The 17,785-nt window shown below is 39.4% G+C and overlaps 1 protein-coding gene across 1 annotated transcript in view; it reads left to right on the top strand.

The window, feature by feature from the left end:
- Positions 1-3,185: 3,185 nt before the first annotated feature.
- The window catches only part of DEPDC1B (DEP domain containing 1B), a 53,459-nt gene continuing 38,859 nt past the window's right edge, over positions 3,186-17,785 (top strand). Inside the window, 4 exon segments of the mRNA XM_033110626.1 lie at positions 3,186-3,309; positions 11,062-11,191; positions 11,194-11,295; positions 11,298-11,325. Of these exon segments, the coding sequence (XP_032966517.1) occupies positions 3,262-3,309; positions 11,062-11,191; positions 11,194-11,295; positions 11,298-11,325 (308 nt within the window). The 5' untranslated portion in view covers positions 3,186-3,261.

Genomic DNA, 17,785 nt, shown 5'->3' with positions numbered 1-17,785 from the left:
ATCAAACTCCCTGGGCTTTCATGGAAGAAGGACTAGGTTCAAGCCCAAGTTTGAATGATTGGTTATGGGACACTTAACTTCTCTAGTTAAGCAAGTCACTCAACTTCTCTGAAGCTTAGCTTCCTCAACAGTTAAAAAGAGGTTATTCATATTTACATTTGATCCAAACAGTTCTGAGGATCAAATGAGATAATATGAGAAAGCTTGGAAAGCTGCTTTACAAATGTAAGGATTGTAATTTATTTCTTATAAGAAGTGGGTACCTCTTTCCAAAAGGGAACAGAGGCAGCTTATGATATGTTTATGTAATATCATAGAATAAGCAGAAAATAAAGCTAGAGAAATAAAATAATTCGCCATTACATTCTTTATAGTTGTTTGGAATTGGCCACAAATTTGACACTAAGTTCCCAGGAGATAAATCAGAGGTAAATATTCAGTTACAATAGTCATGAGTCTGTCAGACAAAATAAATAAATAAATAAATAAACTAACATTTGTGTGTGTGCTTATTCTACTGGGGTAACTATGGAGAGGGAGGGGGGATTGTGGTATGCTCAGGAGTGAAAAGCCGTAGGATAAACTTTCTTGTGCTTCAATTTTACTTGAGTAAGTTAAAACATTTTTACATTAAATTAAAGGTATATCATTAATTTAAAGTTTTGTTTAAGTATCTGCTATATATCAGACATTCCAGGAACTGGGATGCGACGGGATAAAAAAGGTCCTTAGTCTCATGGAGTATATATTCCAGACCAGAGCAATGTTTGTAGATGCATCAGAACCAATACCCTTTTTACTTTGCTAAAATGAAAGTCACATATAATCAACCTACACATAATTAAAACTTAATCCTTTTATATAAAGGTGAAATAAAAAGGCAGTAATTTATAATAAAGCAATATTCATTTGAAAATGTAAATAAATATCTAAGCATGTCTACACCTAAAGATATCTTGAAATAGGGAGGTACTTGCATCTACTTACAGAAATAAATTTGAATTAAAGGGAAATAAAGGACTAAGTAAGTATATTGCATCCATATGTACCACATCCATGAATTCAACCATTGCAAATGTAGAATGTCACAGATATGTGTCTTAAAGACTACAGACTGTGTTGCTATTAAAACACCACAAGCTATGTTGCCATACTGACATGGTTTTTTGACATGGCAAGCAACTTTTCCTAAACAAAACAGAGATTACTATTCCTGGAAACTTCAGTGTGTATAAAAACTGGCTGAAGCCATTTTTTATTTAAATGTAAAATAGAGTTAGGTCCTCAGCTCAGATAATTACAAAGAGGGTTTTCACTTACACGATTGCCCAGTGGGACACTAAATGTCATGCAGAACATGGAGCAGTTGTTGGTTGTGCAGCCTGACTTAAGTATCATAGGATGTCTAGCTCCTGCCCACCAAATACTTGTAGTGGCCTCCTGTCTTTTTGAAAACCAGCAAACAGCCCTGCAAATGTCAAAAATACTCCCAGAAGGTGGGACCCCTTTATTGATAACCATGATTATAGAAGTAGAAGACAAAAAATAAATCATTTAGATACAGGTAAATGCTATGAAGGAAATAAAACAGTGCAAGAGTGGGGTGGGGTGTGAGATTTCTCTATATAGGAAGGTCAGGGAAGACTTTTCTGGGTTGGAAGCATTTGAACTAAGACCCGAATGGTGAGATGGAGACAGCCTTGGAAAGAACTGGGGCAAGAACATTTCTCACAGTGAAACAGTCCAAAGGCCGAGAGGTGGGAACAAAGTTAGTATGTTTAGGAACAGAAAGAAGACCACTGTGGTTGGAGCTAGGCCAGATAGGTAGAAAGCACTGGCTTTTTAGGGCACGGAGAAATTTCCCAATTATTTTTATGCGAATGCTGAAGACTGATAATCAGTAGCCCAGTTTAAACTACATTCTCAAAGACTGTCTTTGCAGGTAGCCTCCGATCATTTGATGATGTGTCTTTCCAGTAAAAGGAATTATTTGTCCACCACTCATGATGGACTCTTAGGAAAATGCTCAGGGAGCACGGCCTGATGTTTTGTGTCAGCTCCCAGTTGCACCACTGTGGCAGGTCCTGGAGGGACAAGGCTCTGAAATTCCTTTTCTCCTTCTGTCTCTTGTGCTCCATTGGTATTCCTTGCCAAGGACAAGCAGACCTATCTATCCTTGGAATTCAGAGAAAAGAAAAAAGTTTGACAAGGATTCAATCATTGGAAGTAAAATGATCTTTATTGCTTTTTCTGATTATAAAATATGTATATATCAACCCAGGAAATTTTTGGTTTTCCCAAAATGCAGATAAATACATACCTAAACCAGCAAATGGAGGAAGGGTGTTAGGAAGATGGGCTAAACTGGGAATGTAATCTTTTACTCCGCTCTGGATCTTTTCATGTCTTGTTTTGAGTACTCACTGAGGTGATCAGATTTGAACTTTTAACTCGAGTCCTAGTTACTCAGTGGTGGCCTCATTTGTCCTTGCACATCAGAACACCAATTCCTAGAGGGAAAATTCTGAGCATCAAAAAGGACTCACAGCTCTATGGCAAAGCACTGAAAATTTCAGTCTGATACAACATACAGAACTTAAATTCAAAGAACAAATAGAAAGCAGAATCCGGGCTCTTTTCCAGCTCTTCATTTTCTTACACGCCATCGACATTCCCTGTAGCCAAGTGCTCCTAACTACTTCTAAATTGTCCCTTCACTTGTAGAGGCTGTCCACTCGCTTCATTTCACTACCCACTTCTTCCAATCTTGGCAGCACCTCCGGGTTCACAGTGCACTTGGAAGGGCGAATAGGGATTTGTCTATCCAGTCCAGCCTAGTTTCGGTCACTGAGTTACAGTTTTTCACAGGCGCTTTTGCAGAGAAAGCATATTGTGTGCGGGGTGGATGGGTCTAAGGGAGGACAGCCGCCAGGTTCGCCCTAGACGTGGAGGAGACACCCACGTACGACCAGTCCACACCCGCCTCTGGAGGGTGCGCAAGGTGGGACAAGAGTCAGCAGGCGACCTTGCCCAGGGTCCTCGTGCGCCCCCAGCTCCCTCCGCCGCAGGAGGTCTGGGAAGAAACGCAGGCCCCGCCCCCAACCCCGCGGGGCACGGTGGCCCCGCCTCTCAGTTCCCGTCACGTGCCGCAGAGCCGCCCAATCAGCGCCCGCTGCGCGCAGGCTCGCGATTCAAACTGCGGAGCTGTCGGTTCCCGGAGAACAGAGCTGTCGCGGCCGCAGCCGCCGCTGCGTGCGGGCCATGGAGCACCGCATCGTGGGCCCCGGGCCGTACCGGGCCACCAAGCTGGTGAGTGAGCGTGCGGAGGCCTGGGCAATGCTGTCGGCCCCGCGATGCCTCGGCCTTCTCTCCGACCGCGTCCTGGTCAGTCTTCGCTTCTCCAGGGCAGGCCGGACCGGGTTTGGAGGGGGGCGGTGTTCTGGCTGGGGCGGCAGTTTTCTGGACGTTGCTTAAAGATGCTAACCATGATTGGAACCCAGGCTGTCGCGGGTGGGCACAGCTTTGTTCCCGAGATCTAGACTGGGTTCTCGGCAATCAACGGCGCCCCCGGATTTAAAGAGCCCGGAAGACGAGGTGCCCACCCCTTCCACTCCCTCCAGCCTCTGTCTTCGGTATCCTAGGCCTGCAGCCGGGAGGGAAAAGACCCACCCTCATCTTGTAATGCTACCCTACCCCTTTGGCAGTCCGGGCAGGGCGTGTCTCCGTCCTGAGTGTCACTTGTGGTGACGCTTGAGGTTCTTTCTAACGGTGCCCTGAACAAAGGTGGATCGCCCTGGCCACGTTTCCGGCCCGTTGTGTTTCTGTTTTTGTCAGCACCCGCAAATGACGGATGGACCTGGTTGGATGGTCTGAAAGAGCATTTGCATACCTTGATGGTCCAGGGTGCTGCCTTTTCTCCTGGGAGAAGAGCTTTGCTATTCAGAGTTCTGAGGTGTACTTGATTTCTTTGTGACCTGGAGCAAGTAGTTTAAGTGATTTCTGTTTCAAAGGATTACCATAATGGAATAAGTGGTGACAATTTGGTATGTCCACGGCAGGTTTTCAGACAGCTTTCTATGAAAGCATAATGGTAATTTGGGAGGAAGGGACTCGCTCCTTGGTCTGTCACCACATCTGGCCACATCTTAACTTGGGAATTAGTATCATTGCTCTATGGCCAGTTACACTATGGCCAAGCCAGAGCTAAGAAGGCCAGCTTCTAGAAGAAGAAATCATAGTTGGGGCAGATGGTTGTTTGCTTTTTTATTTGGTTCACAGACCACTTTGAGAATCTGAAAAAGATTATCTCCTTTTTACCGAAAAATGCACATGTCACATATTCATGAAATTTTACATATGATTTCAGGAGATTTGGGGAGTCTGCATTGTTTTATTTGTCCTAAAACAACCATTTACTTGCTCACGATTCGGTGAGTCAGCAATCTGGGCTGCGCTTATGTCTGGGGTTCTGTTGGGTCACTCATGTGCCACCAGCGTCTGGTAACTTGACTAGGACTGGTGGTTTAACATGGCTGCTTGACTTGCTTCTGGCTGTTAGCTGGGCCAAGTGTCTTCACATAGAGTCTCATGGTTCCAGCAGAACGAAAAGAAGGTTTCTGCTTGTGACTTTTTGTTCAGATCTCGTTGGTCAAAGCAAGTCAAACAGCTAAATCCAGACTGTAGAAATTCAGCTCCATTTCTTGATGGACGAATGTCAAAGTCACATCACAAGGTGCCTATAAACAGGATAGGAGGAATTTATCTTTGGAAACAATCTATTACAGACCCCCCCGAATTATTCATTCATTTGAAGAAATTCAACTAGTGTCAATTTAGGTTTTCCTTTGGGCTAGCCACTAAGAAATATGGCTGGTGATAGCAGGGAACCAATAGGGTGTTTTAGAACTGTTTTCATATCTGCTTCCACTTCACAATTGTGTCTACCATTTGAAAACATCTAGGGTCAGGGCTATTCGTAGGTCCACCTTTAGGGGTGAGGTACAGCTTGTACTTTATCAGGGATTTTCAAAGACTTTAATCTCCTTTGTGGATAGAAAATAATGCATCCTTCTTCCCTCAATTTGTTCACATCACTTATTCAAGGCTAACAGAGAGGCTCTGGATCTTGGCAGAATTAGTTCTCATTCTTCCTGTTTTTAGACTAAAACAATAATAAATTACATCATAATTGGAAGTGTTTTTAATCTCATATTCACAGAATTGTATGCGGTACGACTTTTCATAGATGCAGAGTACAAAACGGACAACCCACTACAAAAATGGCACTTCTCAGATGAAGAAATAAAAATAACTAAAGATGAAAATACAAAAATACAACCAAACATAGAGATGTCATTTCTTGTCTATAGATTGACAACAGTGGGAAGAATGATAACATCTAGAGATGGTCAAAGATAAGGCAGTAGGCTCATACATTGTTGGTAGGAGTGTGAATTGTAACAACTGATTTAAATATGCTGATATGCTTTAGAAATCTGTTCTATCAAAAGTAAGTAAATCAAAGTGTTGGTACTTTAGGTTACGTAAACAAGAATATACTTTTAAAACAAATTGGAAATAGCTGTATGCCCATCAGTTAGAAAGTGATCGAATGAATTATGGAACTCATTTATTCTCTAACTCTATAGGTATTGACACAGAAAGAGATCCATGGTATGTGAAATGCAAAAGCAAATTGTAGGATAATGTGTACAATATGATTTTTGTTTCTTTGAGAAGGAAGCAAACAATGACAATAATAAACAACACACATACATACAAAGGGAAAAGTTCTGTATATGTGTGTATATGTTTGGTAGGTATGTGGGATTGGAGAGAGACAGGACAGACTTGTATATATTTCTGCATTTAAGTTGTTACAACGTATGTTATTTTGTAATTGAATTAACAAGTAGAGGAACTGCTAACCAACCTGAATAAATTGATAGACTTTATTTATTTAATACATTTTATTTATGGACATTTATTTGTATTTTGAAATATTGGGTCCCAGAGAGCCATGTCTTTATTATAAAGTACTATACATTAAGTAAGTTTAGCAGATAATGATTATGATATTTCAATCAACAAAAAATAAATGAAAATATTTAACCTTTCCTCTCACTCTACCTCCCAACGTATTTGATCAAGACTAACATGAGAGCTAGGTGTCAGCAGAGAATTTTTAAAAATGTTAAAAGTACATGGGACTCGTTTAAAGCTATGGTACTGTTCATGGGTACTTGGTATAGTGAGATGATGACTTGGGAAGGAGATCACAGAGCAGGGTTCCAGGCCAAGTACCTGAGTGACAGGTGCCGCTTTGCGAGTCCCCCTGAGTCTTGATTTTACCCTAAAGTTTCTTTCTAGCTGTAGAATAGATTGAACACCCTAATTTGTTTTAAGAGGTTATCCTGGAAATTTTATATATTATTCTTATATTTGAGGAATGCATTATCTTTTACGAAGGGCTTTTTGTAATGATGATTTCATTTGACTTCACATCTACCACTACAACCAGCCAACTCGTATTTACCAACTTTCAGGTTAGTAATCTAAAATTGTGGATTGCCCTTCAGTAGGATTTTATTATATGAACCTGTGTGTGGTTTGTTTTTGTTGTTTTTTTATTGAGTATAAATAGGGAAGTGCACAAATTATAAGTGTGCAACTCAATTTTCACAAAGTGAACACCCAGGTAACCAACACCCAGGTCAAGAAATAGAGCCAATCACTGAGAGCCAGGTTGTGGTCCTCACGCCTGGAGCTCTCCCCTGCTGTCCCCTGGCATTGATCTGGGACCCGGAGATCCCTAGACACATTTCTAGTTACTTGGAGAAACCAGGTTTCCTAGTGTCTCTCAGGCTAAGCCATAAATATGTAATGTGTGGAGGTGGGGCTTGCTCTCTCCTGGAGGGCTTTGGCTGGCACACCTAGCCCGCTGACCTTGGAATATTTGTACCCAGCTTATGCTGTGGAATAATGAGAGTTTTTTCCCAGTAAACCCTAAGTTATATCTGCAGCACGCGGCACTAGTGATGTGTACACAGAACCCCTTGCGTGACTCAAATCTAAAGACAGGTAATTAAATCTTTAATAAAATTTCATTTTTTATCAAGTTCTTTTGTTTTGGATTTATTACTGTAGCTGTTATGCAGTTCGGTGCATATATATTTATGACTATTGTTTTCATCAATTGTGTATGTTATCATTACAGAACACCTCTCTGTGTTCTATTTAGTATTTTAATCCTAAAATCCACATTATTTGATATTAGTATCAAATAATGAGATTCTCTCCTGTATTCTTTGTTTGCATTGGTCACATTTAGCCATTCCTTTTATTATCCCTATTGCTTTCTTTTAAATGTATTTCTTCTAAATAGCATATATTTGAGTTTTTTCCTTTTAACCTAATATGATAGATAGTATATTTTAATAAGAAATTTCAAATTATTACATTTAAAATAACTAATGCATCTTATTTCATTATGTTATATAGAAATACATATAATAAATGTGTTACTCTGTTTTTATTTATTGCTTAAAAGAAATACAGCATTACCAGTACCCCAGAAGTACCCTCTGACCTCAGTTTCCACCTCCATACAAATTAACCATTATTATAATTTCTAATGTCATGGGATTAATTTTGCCTGCTTTTTAATTTTAAGTGGAATCATATAATATTTACTTTTCATATCTGGTCTTATATCAGTATGACATTTTATCTATGTTATTCATCTATGTTTTTGCATGTAGCAATATTCCATTCATTTTCACAGCTGTACAACATTCCATTGCATGAATAAATCACAATTTATCTCTTCTGATGTTGATGGACATTTCGGTGGTTTTTGCCTATTGAGAATAGTGCTGTCCTGAACAGTGTGTTTTTTGGTGAACATATGTATGTATTTCTGTTGGATACATACTGTGGAATGGAATTGCTGGGTCATAAGGTGTGTAATAAGGTGTGCATATATTTAGCTTTTATAGATATTGCCAATCTGTTTTCCAAAGCGATTGTACTGATTTATTACCTCCAGCAATGTATGAGATTTCCATGCTCCACATTCTATCAGCACTTAATATTGCCTATTTTTTTCATTATAACCATTCTGTAGGCATGGAGTGGATTGCATTGTGGATTTGTTTTGCATTTCACTGATAATGAGGTTGAGCATCTTTGCACATGTTTTGGTAAATTTGGAGATCCTTTTATATGAAGTGTCTGTGAAGTCTTTTTCCATTTTTCTATTGGAGTGTCTTTTTTCCTTGATTTGAATTTTGTTTTGTTTTGTTTTAGAAATTCTGGTCATATGTTTCCTACTCTATGGCTTGCCTTGTTTCTGTGTTAGTTTTTAAGAGGTTAAAAAATATTTTAAATGTGTACCAACTTAATTTAGAGCATTGCTTATAACAGTGTTAAATGAAGTACAAAGATTAATATGCATAAGGCAAAAAGATGTTTGGATTTGACCAGGAGAAGACATGATTGGGAGTCAGAGTGGAATTAAATTGCACAAAGTTAGAAGGTGGTGTTAAAAAGCAGAAAAAGTGAAAGACCAATTAGCATTTGCATATTAAATACCTACTATGTGTTGTACACTGTACCACATGTCCAGGGTGCATACTGTTGGTGGCAACCTCTTTGGGAGCTTCCCAGTGTAATCTGAAACTGGCCCCCATGCATGGAGGGCAGGGAGAGACCAAAGTAAAAGGCAGACCACTCAATATTTGTAGGTGGTAGGTTTAATAAGTAAGGAAACTTACATATGAGAATTGTCTTGGGTGGCCTCAAGATGAGTAGTTTATGGCACCTACCCATCCACCCATCATATCTTAAAGTTTATATAGAGGCCTAAACTGGGGTCAGTCATATACCCAAGAAGCCCTGACTTGATTTAGTCATGTACACAGTCCAGATAGTCTCATTACCACATTTCTATGTCAAGGTTGTATCCTTGGGGCAGCTTCTGGGAGCAGGGAACGCCAGGGGGAATGCACTTCCGACCTCAATGGAGGGAGTCAGAACCTCCAGTTGCCCAGGTCCAGTTTGTGGGTCAAATCGTTGGTCATGTCTTTTTGATAATCTTCCCCAGCACATGCCTGCAAAGATCCTACTTCAGCTCTTTAAGCACCTGGGTATACTCGGGAATTATTACTGTGGCTAAGAAAGTTAGCCATCAAAGATAGAAGAGAAATGTGACAATAATTGCAGACGTGGTTGGGCTGTAGAGAGTAGGGAGAGAAATCTGGAAGAAAGGCCTGATCAGAAGGGAAAATAAGGAACTATTGTTGGTCAAAATAAAAAGAATATATTAAGATGAGAACATACTGAGATCAAAAACTATAGTTAAAAAAAGGTGAAATTAGAAATTTGATTTGAGTAGAAAAGGAGGTGAAAAATAAAATTCAGAGTTTGTGAAGTGATATACCGTGTTTTTCCAAAAATAAGATGGAGCTGGAGAATCAGCTCTAATGCGTCTTTTGGAGCAAAAATTAATATAAGACCCGGTCTTATATTGTATAAGACCGGGTCTTATATAATATTATGTAAGACCCGGTCTTATATTAAAATAAATCCAGGACTTATATTAATTTTTGCTCCAAAAGATGCATTAGAGCTGATGGTCCTGCTTGGTCTTATTTTTGGGGAAAGATGGTACTTGAAAGAGAAGAAGGAATGGTCACAAGAATGTCAAACGATGGTTGTTGGCGCCAATTCAACACTAACAGGAATCACCAATTTGAGGTGTGGTGAAGAAGAAAATTTTATTCCTGCAAATAACTCAGTTGTGATACAGCACAGCTGTGGAATAGCATGGCTGTGAGGCAGCCCTGGGGCCAGGTGGCCCTCAGATGAGGTCCCTTTCTGGCTACACAGCTCTGCTCTGATCTGCCTAACCCGCTCTGCTCTGCTCTGGTCTGATGAGATGTCTTTAGTGTTTCAGCTCCAGCAGGGGAAACAGTCTTCAGTTTTGGGTGGAAAGGGAAAGGGCGCTCCCAGCAGAGGGGAGCTGACTTAAATAGAGAAGTCCCTGCCCGTTTCCTGATTGGTCGGTCCTATTGCGCATGAGGACTCCAAATCTTTGGGTTTGATTGGTCCAAATGGCACTGCCTTGATGGATCAGAATGGAGCTGTTCTCATTGGTCAGTGAAGATGCTAATATAGCTGCCCAGCTCTGATTGGACAGAGAAAGCCTCAGTCCTATTGGTTGAAATACAATTGCAGGAACTCCTTTATAAGGACGGGCTCAGCTGTCAGGAACACAGTACAGGGAGGCAGTTCAGTGTGGGCTTCTCCCTGAAGTGCAGTTTGCATGATAGGCCCCTGTTTAGAAGCAGCTGCTAGGCTCTGCTTTTAAATATTGGTCTGGGTAGACACCAGGAGCTCTTCTTTGTGCGTATCTACTTTCTCAGGGTCCACAGACTTAGACTTGAGTTTTCAGGACTTTTAGGAAGATGGGCGGGGCGCCTATGCGGTCCTAAAACAGGTCCTAAAAAGATGTTGAGAGTAATTATGTAGGAAGAACACCGTATGTGAACATTTCCTTTAATCTAAGGATGAGTGTTGAAGGTGTGGATGTTGAGTTTGTTGGTTTGTTTGTTTTAATAGGAAAATATTCTGCAGAATTTTAAAATATGCTTTGACATCAGGCACTATATATTGTGTATCTCTCTTCCTCTCCCCATACAATGCCTTTCAGGTAACAAACAGTAAATAATTGCTGAGTGAGGTAAAGTTATATTAACATAGGGCTCCAAGAAGTCAATCAAGCATATTGAGTTCACTTTTACCATTATTTTTGATCATATGTTTTTCATTAATGTAAAAATTTATGTTCAAATAATAGGAGAACTTGATGGAAATATCTCCAGTAAATATTTATTGAATGAATAAATTCATTTTTAAAAGTTATTTTTCTTTAGAGTACGAAGCTTGTAAACATAAAAATTTCAAGTTTAATAGAAAAATTGCATTTGTCTTAAATATTTTGGATGTAAAAACCTTTAAAAAATCAGTTGATTACTAAATGCCTTTCTTTTTTTCTCCTAGTGGAATGAAACAGTTGAGCTTTTTCGTGCTAGAATGCCATTGCGGAAACATCGCTGTCGTTTCAAAAGTTATGAACGTTGCTTCACGGCGGCGGAAGCTGTGGATTGGCTACATGAGCTACTGAGGTGCAGTCAAACTTTGGCCCCGAGGTGACTCGCAAACAAACGGTCCAGCTGCTTAAAAAATTTCTGAAGAATCATGTTATTGAAGACATCAAGGGAAAATGGGGTCAGGAAGATTTGAAGACAATGGTCACTTGTACAGGTAAACCCTCAAGGAGAGGAGTATGGGAAGAATGAGTGGATCTGGTCAGAGTCTGTTGAAACTTTCTCATGTGAAAGAATTTACCTTGCCCCTTGGAGGGATGCTACTCCTTGGGATTTGTTGAGTGGAGAAGTGAATGTGTAGTTACAATAAAACCGATTTCAATGTTTCTTGGCTCATAGAGCACCCAATTGTGCAGTCTTTTGTTGCAGTGACTTTTCAGTAAGGAAATCTTTTCATCCTTTTGGGCACCCGAGAGAATGGCTACAATAGCTTAGTCCTAGAGAATCTAAAAACGGTGAAACAGTAGCTCTGGGTTGGGCCTTTGTGAGCAATGAGAAGGTGTGCATTCAAGGGGTTAGTGGCAGACTGGGTCTGATCTTTAAGCACAGCTCAGGGCTCATATGAAAAATTGTACTATAATTCCCTGTTGTCTCAGCTTAGCCCTGCCAAAGCCTGTCTGCTTTTCGCTGAACATTTTTGCTCACGTTTCAGTGCTATTTTATGATTGAACACTTACCACCAGATAATCTGAGGGCAATGGGTGTCTCTGCTTGTACTTCCATTCCCACTGCATGTGAGGCTGTTATTGTGCAGGTGGAAGGGACCTACCTAATATTCATGTAATTGGAGAAGACTAAAGAGGAGTGAAGTCACTCAAGTCCAGAAAAGAGGAATTGTTGAGTTATCTACAGAGAGGCCTTCCAAAGTGCTAAGAAACAGAGGGGAATTAAAAGAAAAATGGAGAATGTGGACTCTTAATATTTGCTTGCTTTTATTCCAAGAGAAAAATAAGGACTGCTCTTACAACACATTTAGTGAGGGCATTTTGGGGCCACCGGGACACCTGGCTTTGAGCACAGAAAACCTGACTCTTTCCTCCCTGAACCGTTTCTTTGGCTTCATTGAGACTAGCTGCTGAGAAAGGCTGCAGAACAGGGAGAAGCAGAGAAGGGTGGTCACCCTTCGCCAAGGCTAAGACCAGACGTTGCTGTACGTTTAGTATCTAACTTCCTCGTGGGGCTTCATCAGCAATCTTCATTTTCTAGATGTCAGGATTGTCATCTGGGCAGTTAGTCATTTCTCCATTTGGCAGTTATTTCTGGCTTGCTGATCCAACTTGTCATTAGGATTGTGGGTGATTTTAGCCTATTCTGAGGCCATCGTGCATTTTAGCATCAGGCAGTGGACCTTCTAGCCCAGGTTCCACGTGCTGCACTTCACTGGGAATTCTTCAGTGATATTTCTCTTGGGGAACTAACTGCTCATACACCATCAAGATTTAGCGAGCACACTTCTGAAAGATTCCCTGGATGAGCAACTTCCAGTCTGTTCTATCATTACCTTACATTGGATGCCTTTCATTGAGTCCAATGAGGCTTTTAGAGTTATCAGAACTGTAAAATAGGACCATGCACTAGGCGGTCACCCAGCATTGACTGTGAGAGCATGTTCCCTTCGATGTGAAGACTTCTTCCTGTGTTCCCCTTTAAAAAACAGTACACACACAGATTCTATTCATCTGTGAAATAATGATTTTCCTCCTGGTTTCTCCTATACAATATTTGTGAGCTATAGAGGGGGTAGTATTTTCTTTCATTATTTACTACCTGAAAACTCACAGCCTTCCATTTTCCTGAGTGGAATTTTGTAAGTTAATCCCTGAGGTTTGATGTTCTCAGATTAATCTGGAATGAAATCTATGTAGACACGTAAATGACTATGGAGCATATGCCTTGAATTGAGGATAAGCTACTGAGTGTGGAGGCAGCTGCTGCACGCAGACATCTTCCGGGACTGCTGCTCGGTCAGGGTCCTGAGGGTTGCATGCCACCAGGGAAGAGAGGGGCAGCCTTTCCTACTTGCTCTATTTCCAACTGCTTTTTGTAGTTGAGCAGTACTACAGCCAAATTATAAGGAAAGCAGATGAGGGAGGTTAGGAGCTAGAGGAGGATTAGATTTGAAAATAGATGGAGAGTCAGTAAGGTGGAGGAATTCTAGAACATGCTTCTAAATCTCAAGTTTATGGAAGAGGAGCCTTTATAAGTAGTATTAAGAAGACTGGAATGGACAGTTGAGAGTTCTTGCTGGGCAGGAAGGAACTAAAATTCTAGAGCACCTATGATGTACCAGATGTGTTGCATTAATTGTCATTTAACTCAACACCTATAGATGTAGGTGGTATTCTAATTTTAAAGATTAGAAAATTAATAAAGCCAAAGTTACTAACTTCTCCAAAGTCACTCAGCTAGTAGTGACAGTGAGCTGAGGTCTCTTTCTCTGAAGCCTGTGTTGTGTATGCCAGACTGCCTCCGTTTCTACAACATGAGGTTTGACCTAGCTTTTTAAATAAATTAGCAAGTGAATGAGTAAACACACAGAATAATAAACAAGAAGCATTTGGTGTAGTCAACACATGTTTATATATTCACAGAATTCTAGTAATATATTATTAAGTACTATATATTAAATGATCAGCTGTCTTCAAGAAGTTCTCAAATAAAGGAGGTAAGGTAAACATAATCAGCCTAAATGTATAAATATCGCAGGGGATAGGTAGTTTCCTGGGTCTGAGAGTTAGAGCAAGGCATAATTAGAGAAAGCTACATGAAATATAAAGGCTCTTACAGTATTTTTTAAAAGACAGATTGTATATACACACACATATATGTTGGAGAATTTTATAACAAAGATGATGAGTTAAACTTCTATTTTGGAATGTGTCAAATTTTATTTCAGGTTTAAAAAAATGTTTATGTCGTGTTTGTTCTGTGACTGCATGGACATTTGACAGTGATTTTTTTTCTCAAGAATCAAAGAGCTAAGTATAGAAGATAGAAGGAAATAGTGAATTTTAGTGTGTGAGAAAGGAAAGCAAGATCCTAATATCTGAATGTTCATAATAATCAAGGAGATGTTGCAGAGAAGTACCCAGAGCTATTAACTGAACACTTCTTTCTGTTACTAGTACGGATGACTAGAAAGAGTTCTGGATTTGCTGCTAGTGAAAACAATTTGAGATTGCACTGAATGGTTCTCATAGTTGAGTCCGAGGTCGTTTTCTGCATCTGAGAAAACTTCGTGGTCCTAGACTGCTGATGAGGAAAGCCAGTTACGCTACCTTGTGGTTTTATAAGAAATTTCAGTTTATGAAGCAGTTTCTCTTCCATGATCTCATTTGATCTTCACAAAAACCCTGTGATGTGGACAGGTATATATTTCATCCTCAGAGAACCAGGCACTTTTCTCTCTGAAACATCTAAACAAAACACCAGACATGTTCTAGTTAAAGAGATTCCCTACTGATCATTGAGTCCGCCCATTTATGTATGTGAACAGACAATTATGTAGGATTATTTAAAGCTAATGTCATGGGTTATATAGATATAGAAGTGTGTATTATGATAATTGCTTGTTTTGTACTATTTAATGAAGAGAGTGTTTTGCCCAGTGCAGATCTTTAGCAGTAAGGGATCCCTCGCCTGGAGCCTACACGTGGCCCTTGACCTGCTGTCACTACAATGCAAGCTCTGGTGGGTGCTTGTAACTGAGAAGGTGTTTGTGGTTTAGGTGTTCTGAGCCAGACGGAGTCACTGGCTCAGCTGTAGTGCTTGAGAACTCATGTGTAGAGAACCATTGTCTCTTTATTTTCCTACCTCTCTGTGTTGTTTTTATTCGTTCCTTCTCTTTTTCCTTCTTTGTTCTCTTTATGCGTGTCATTCTCATGTTCTCTTCTTTTTCTTTTCCTTTTTCTTTTTCTCCGACTTCATTTTTCTCTTTTTCTTTCTGTTCCTTTCCCCGTATATTTGCGTTTTTCTTTTCCTGGCCTATTTCCAAAATACTGATTTTAATTTGAAACTAAAATTTGTTATGTAGATATTGTCAACTTTATTGAATACTGTTACTTTCACAGTTCTTAATTAAAAAGAACAGAGGACTCATGCAGCTTTAAGACTTGCTATATAAAGCCACAGTAATGAAGACTGTGGTATTGGTGAAGAGAGAGACGCTTGGATCAGTGGAACAGAAGAGATCCCAGAAACACACTCAAATACAGCCAGTTGGATGTTTGACAAAGGTGCAAAAGCAACTTAAAGGAAAAAGAGTAGTCTTTTCTGCAAATGGTGCTGGAACAATTGGATATCTGTCCTCTATATGCAAAATATGAGCCTCAACCCAAACCTCATACTTTATACAAAACTAATTCAAAGTGAATCATAGATTTATGTGTAAACTGTAAAACCTTTAGAAAAACAGGCAGAATCTTTTATGCCCTGGGGTTAGGCAAAGAGTTGTTAGACATGACACCAAAAGCATGATTTATAATAGAAAAAAAATCATAAATTGGACTTCATCAAATTAAAAACTTTTGCTCTGTGTAAGGCACTATTAAGAGGATGAGAAGACAAACTATAAATGGAAAGAAAATATTTGCAAACCATATAAATGACAGTAGACTGGTATCGAATATATAAAGAAGTCACAAAACTCAACAGTAAGAATACAAATGAACCAATTAAAAAATGAACAGCACAGTTGAACAAACACTTCACCAAAGATAACCAGATAGCAAAATAAACACTTGAAAAGATGTTTAACATAAATAGCTTTAGGGAAATGCAAATTAAAACGGTGATAAGATACCACTACATCTCTATTAGAATGGCTAAAATAAAAGGACAATAGCAAGGGCTAGTGAGGAAGCAGCACAGTTGGAAATCCTATTTATTGCTGGTGAGAGCCTAACATGGTAGTCACTTTAGAAAACAGTTTGGGTTTTTAAGGTTAACACGTACTTACTGTATGATATGACTCAGCATTCCTGTTCTGGGCATTTACCCTAGAAAAGTGAAACTTCTACATTAATATTTATAGCATCTCTATTGATAATTGCCAATAGCTGAAAACAACCCAAATATTCTTCAATGGATGAATGGATAAACACTATATCTATACAATGGAAAGCTACTATGTGTTGGTGGTGGTAGGGTGCAGTGGGAAGGTGTGACTACAAAGTCAGAGCAGGAGGGAGTGGTTTTTGGTCGGGAATAATGGGACCGTTCTGTTCCCTGATTCTGGTGGTTATACAAATGTGTTAAAACTGATAGAACTGTACACCAAAAAAAAATAATAAAAAAATCAATTTTACTATATATACGCTAATAACATTTTTTTAATGCTGGAGATTTGAAAATTCTCTATTTGTACCTTTAGTGACGGAAATCTGAATTTACGTTGTTTAGGTATGTCCCTTTAGTCATTTTCAGTGGCCCTGGGAAAATTTGTCATTACTGCCTTAGATCTTTTGAAGGGAACTGCTTTAGGAACCTCACCTTTAAGTTAATGGATTATTGGCTCCCTCTAGTGGAATCGTTTGTTTTCCTAGTAAAGCTCAGAATGTGTGCCTGTGATTTTTGTTTTTCTTTTGTTTTTATTCATTCCATCAAGTCTTAGGCTCTTGTCCTATAATACTTGGATAAGTTCCCTAGCCTTCCTACGCATCAATTTTTTCATCTATAAAATGACAGGGATGGACTAGATCTTTAAGGACTTTTTAAATTCTAAACTCTTATGATTCCAAACATTGAGTACATACCACATGTTTCTCAATCCAAGGCAGTGATGGAGATAAAAAAAATATATATATATATATATATATATATATATAACATGATTCTTTTCCTCTCTAACTTTGCAGTCCCATTTGATTGAGTATACATATGTGACAAAGATAACTAGCAGAACCAAGGCAGTATTTAATTAATTAATCAAAATTAATCTGTAACAAACAATAAATTAGAAGTGCTACACTGGCAGTCCTTGGGTTGACACATCTATTTTGTTTGACTGGCATAGTGCTTTTAGTCATTAAAATTTTTTCTATCTCATTTTTGTTTTTCAATTTTGTGTATTTTGTGAAAGTAATACTTCATGTGGTTCAAAATTTACAAAGTGCAAATGAATATATGCAAGGAAAAGTCTCCCTTCCACCTCTCTTCCCCAGCTACCCAGTTCCCTTCTCCAGAGGCACTTAATGTTATTAGCTTCTAACACAGTGTCTTAAAAAATTACGAACCTGAAAGTTTTTAGATGGGGCAAACCCACTTTAGTTGCCACACTTCCCACCATTTCCCTGACTGTATCATGATATGTTGTCTGCCTGGCCAGTGCAGGAATTGTGTCTGTCACCTACTCGGTGTGGCCTGGAGTGTTTTGAGACCTCGTGGAGGAGCAGATGGAGAACTTCACCCTGGATTCTGAAAATAATACGGGATGAGAAGGGAGATGATATTTCAGGTGACAGGGATGGCAAGACCAAGCTCTTAGTCAGAAGTGCATGTCAGCTTTATATGGAGAGCAGGGAGGAGATGTCCTGGCTGGAGTTTTAGGTTTAGGATGTCATCGGGGTATATTTGGTGGAGTCTCTTAAACACCTGGCTATGGAGGAGACTTGTGTTTT

The sequence above is a fragment of the Rhinolophus ferrumequinum genome, chromosome 7 (assembly GCF_004115265.2).
Source record: "Rhinolophus ferrumequinum isolate MPI-CBG mRhiFer1 chromosome 7, mRhiFer1_v1.p, whole genome shotgun sequence".
Lineage (NCBI taxonomy): Eukaryota > Metazoa > Chordata > Mammalia > Chiroptera > Rhinolophidae > Rhinolophus > Rhinolophus ferrumequinum.
This window is presented reverse-complemented; position numbering and strand designations above follow the sequence as displayed.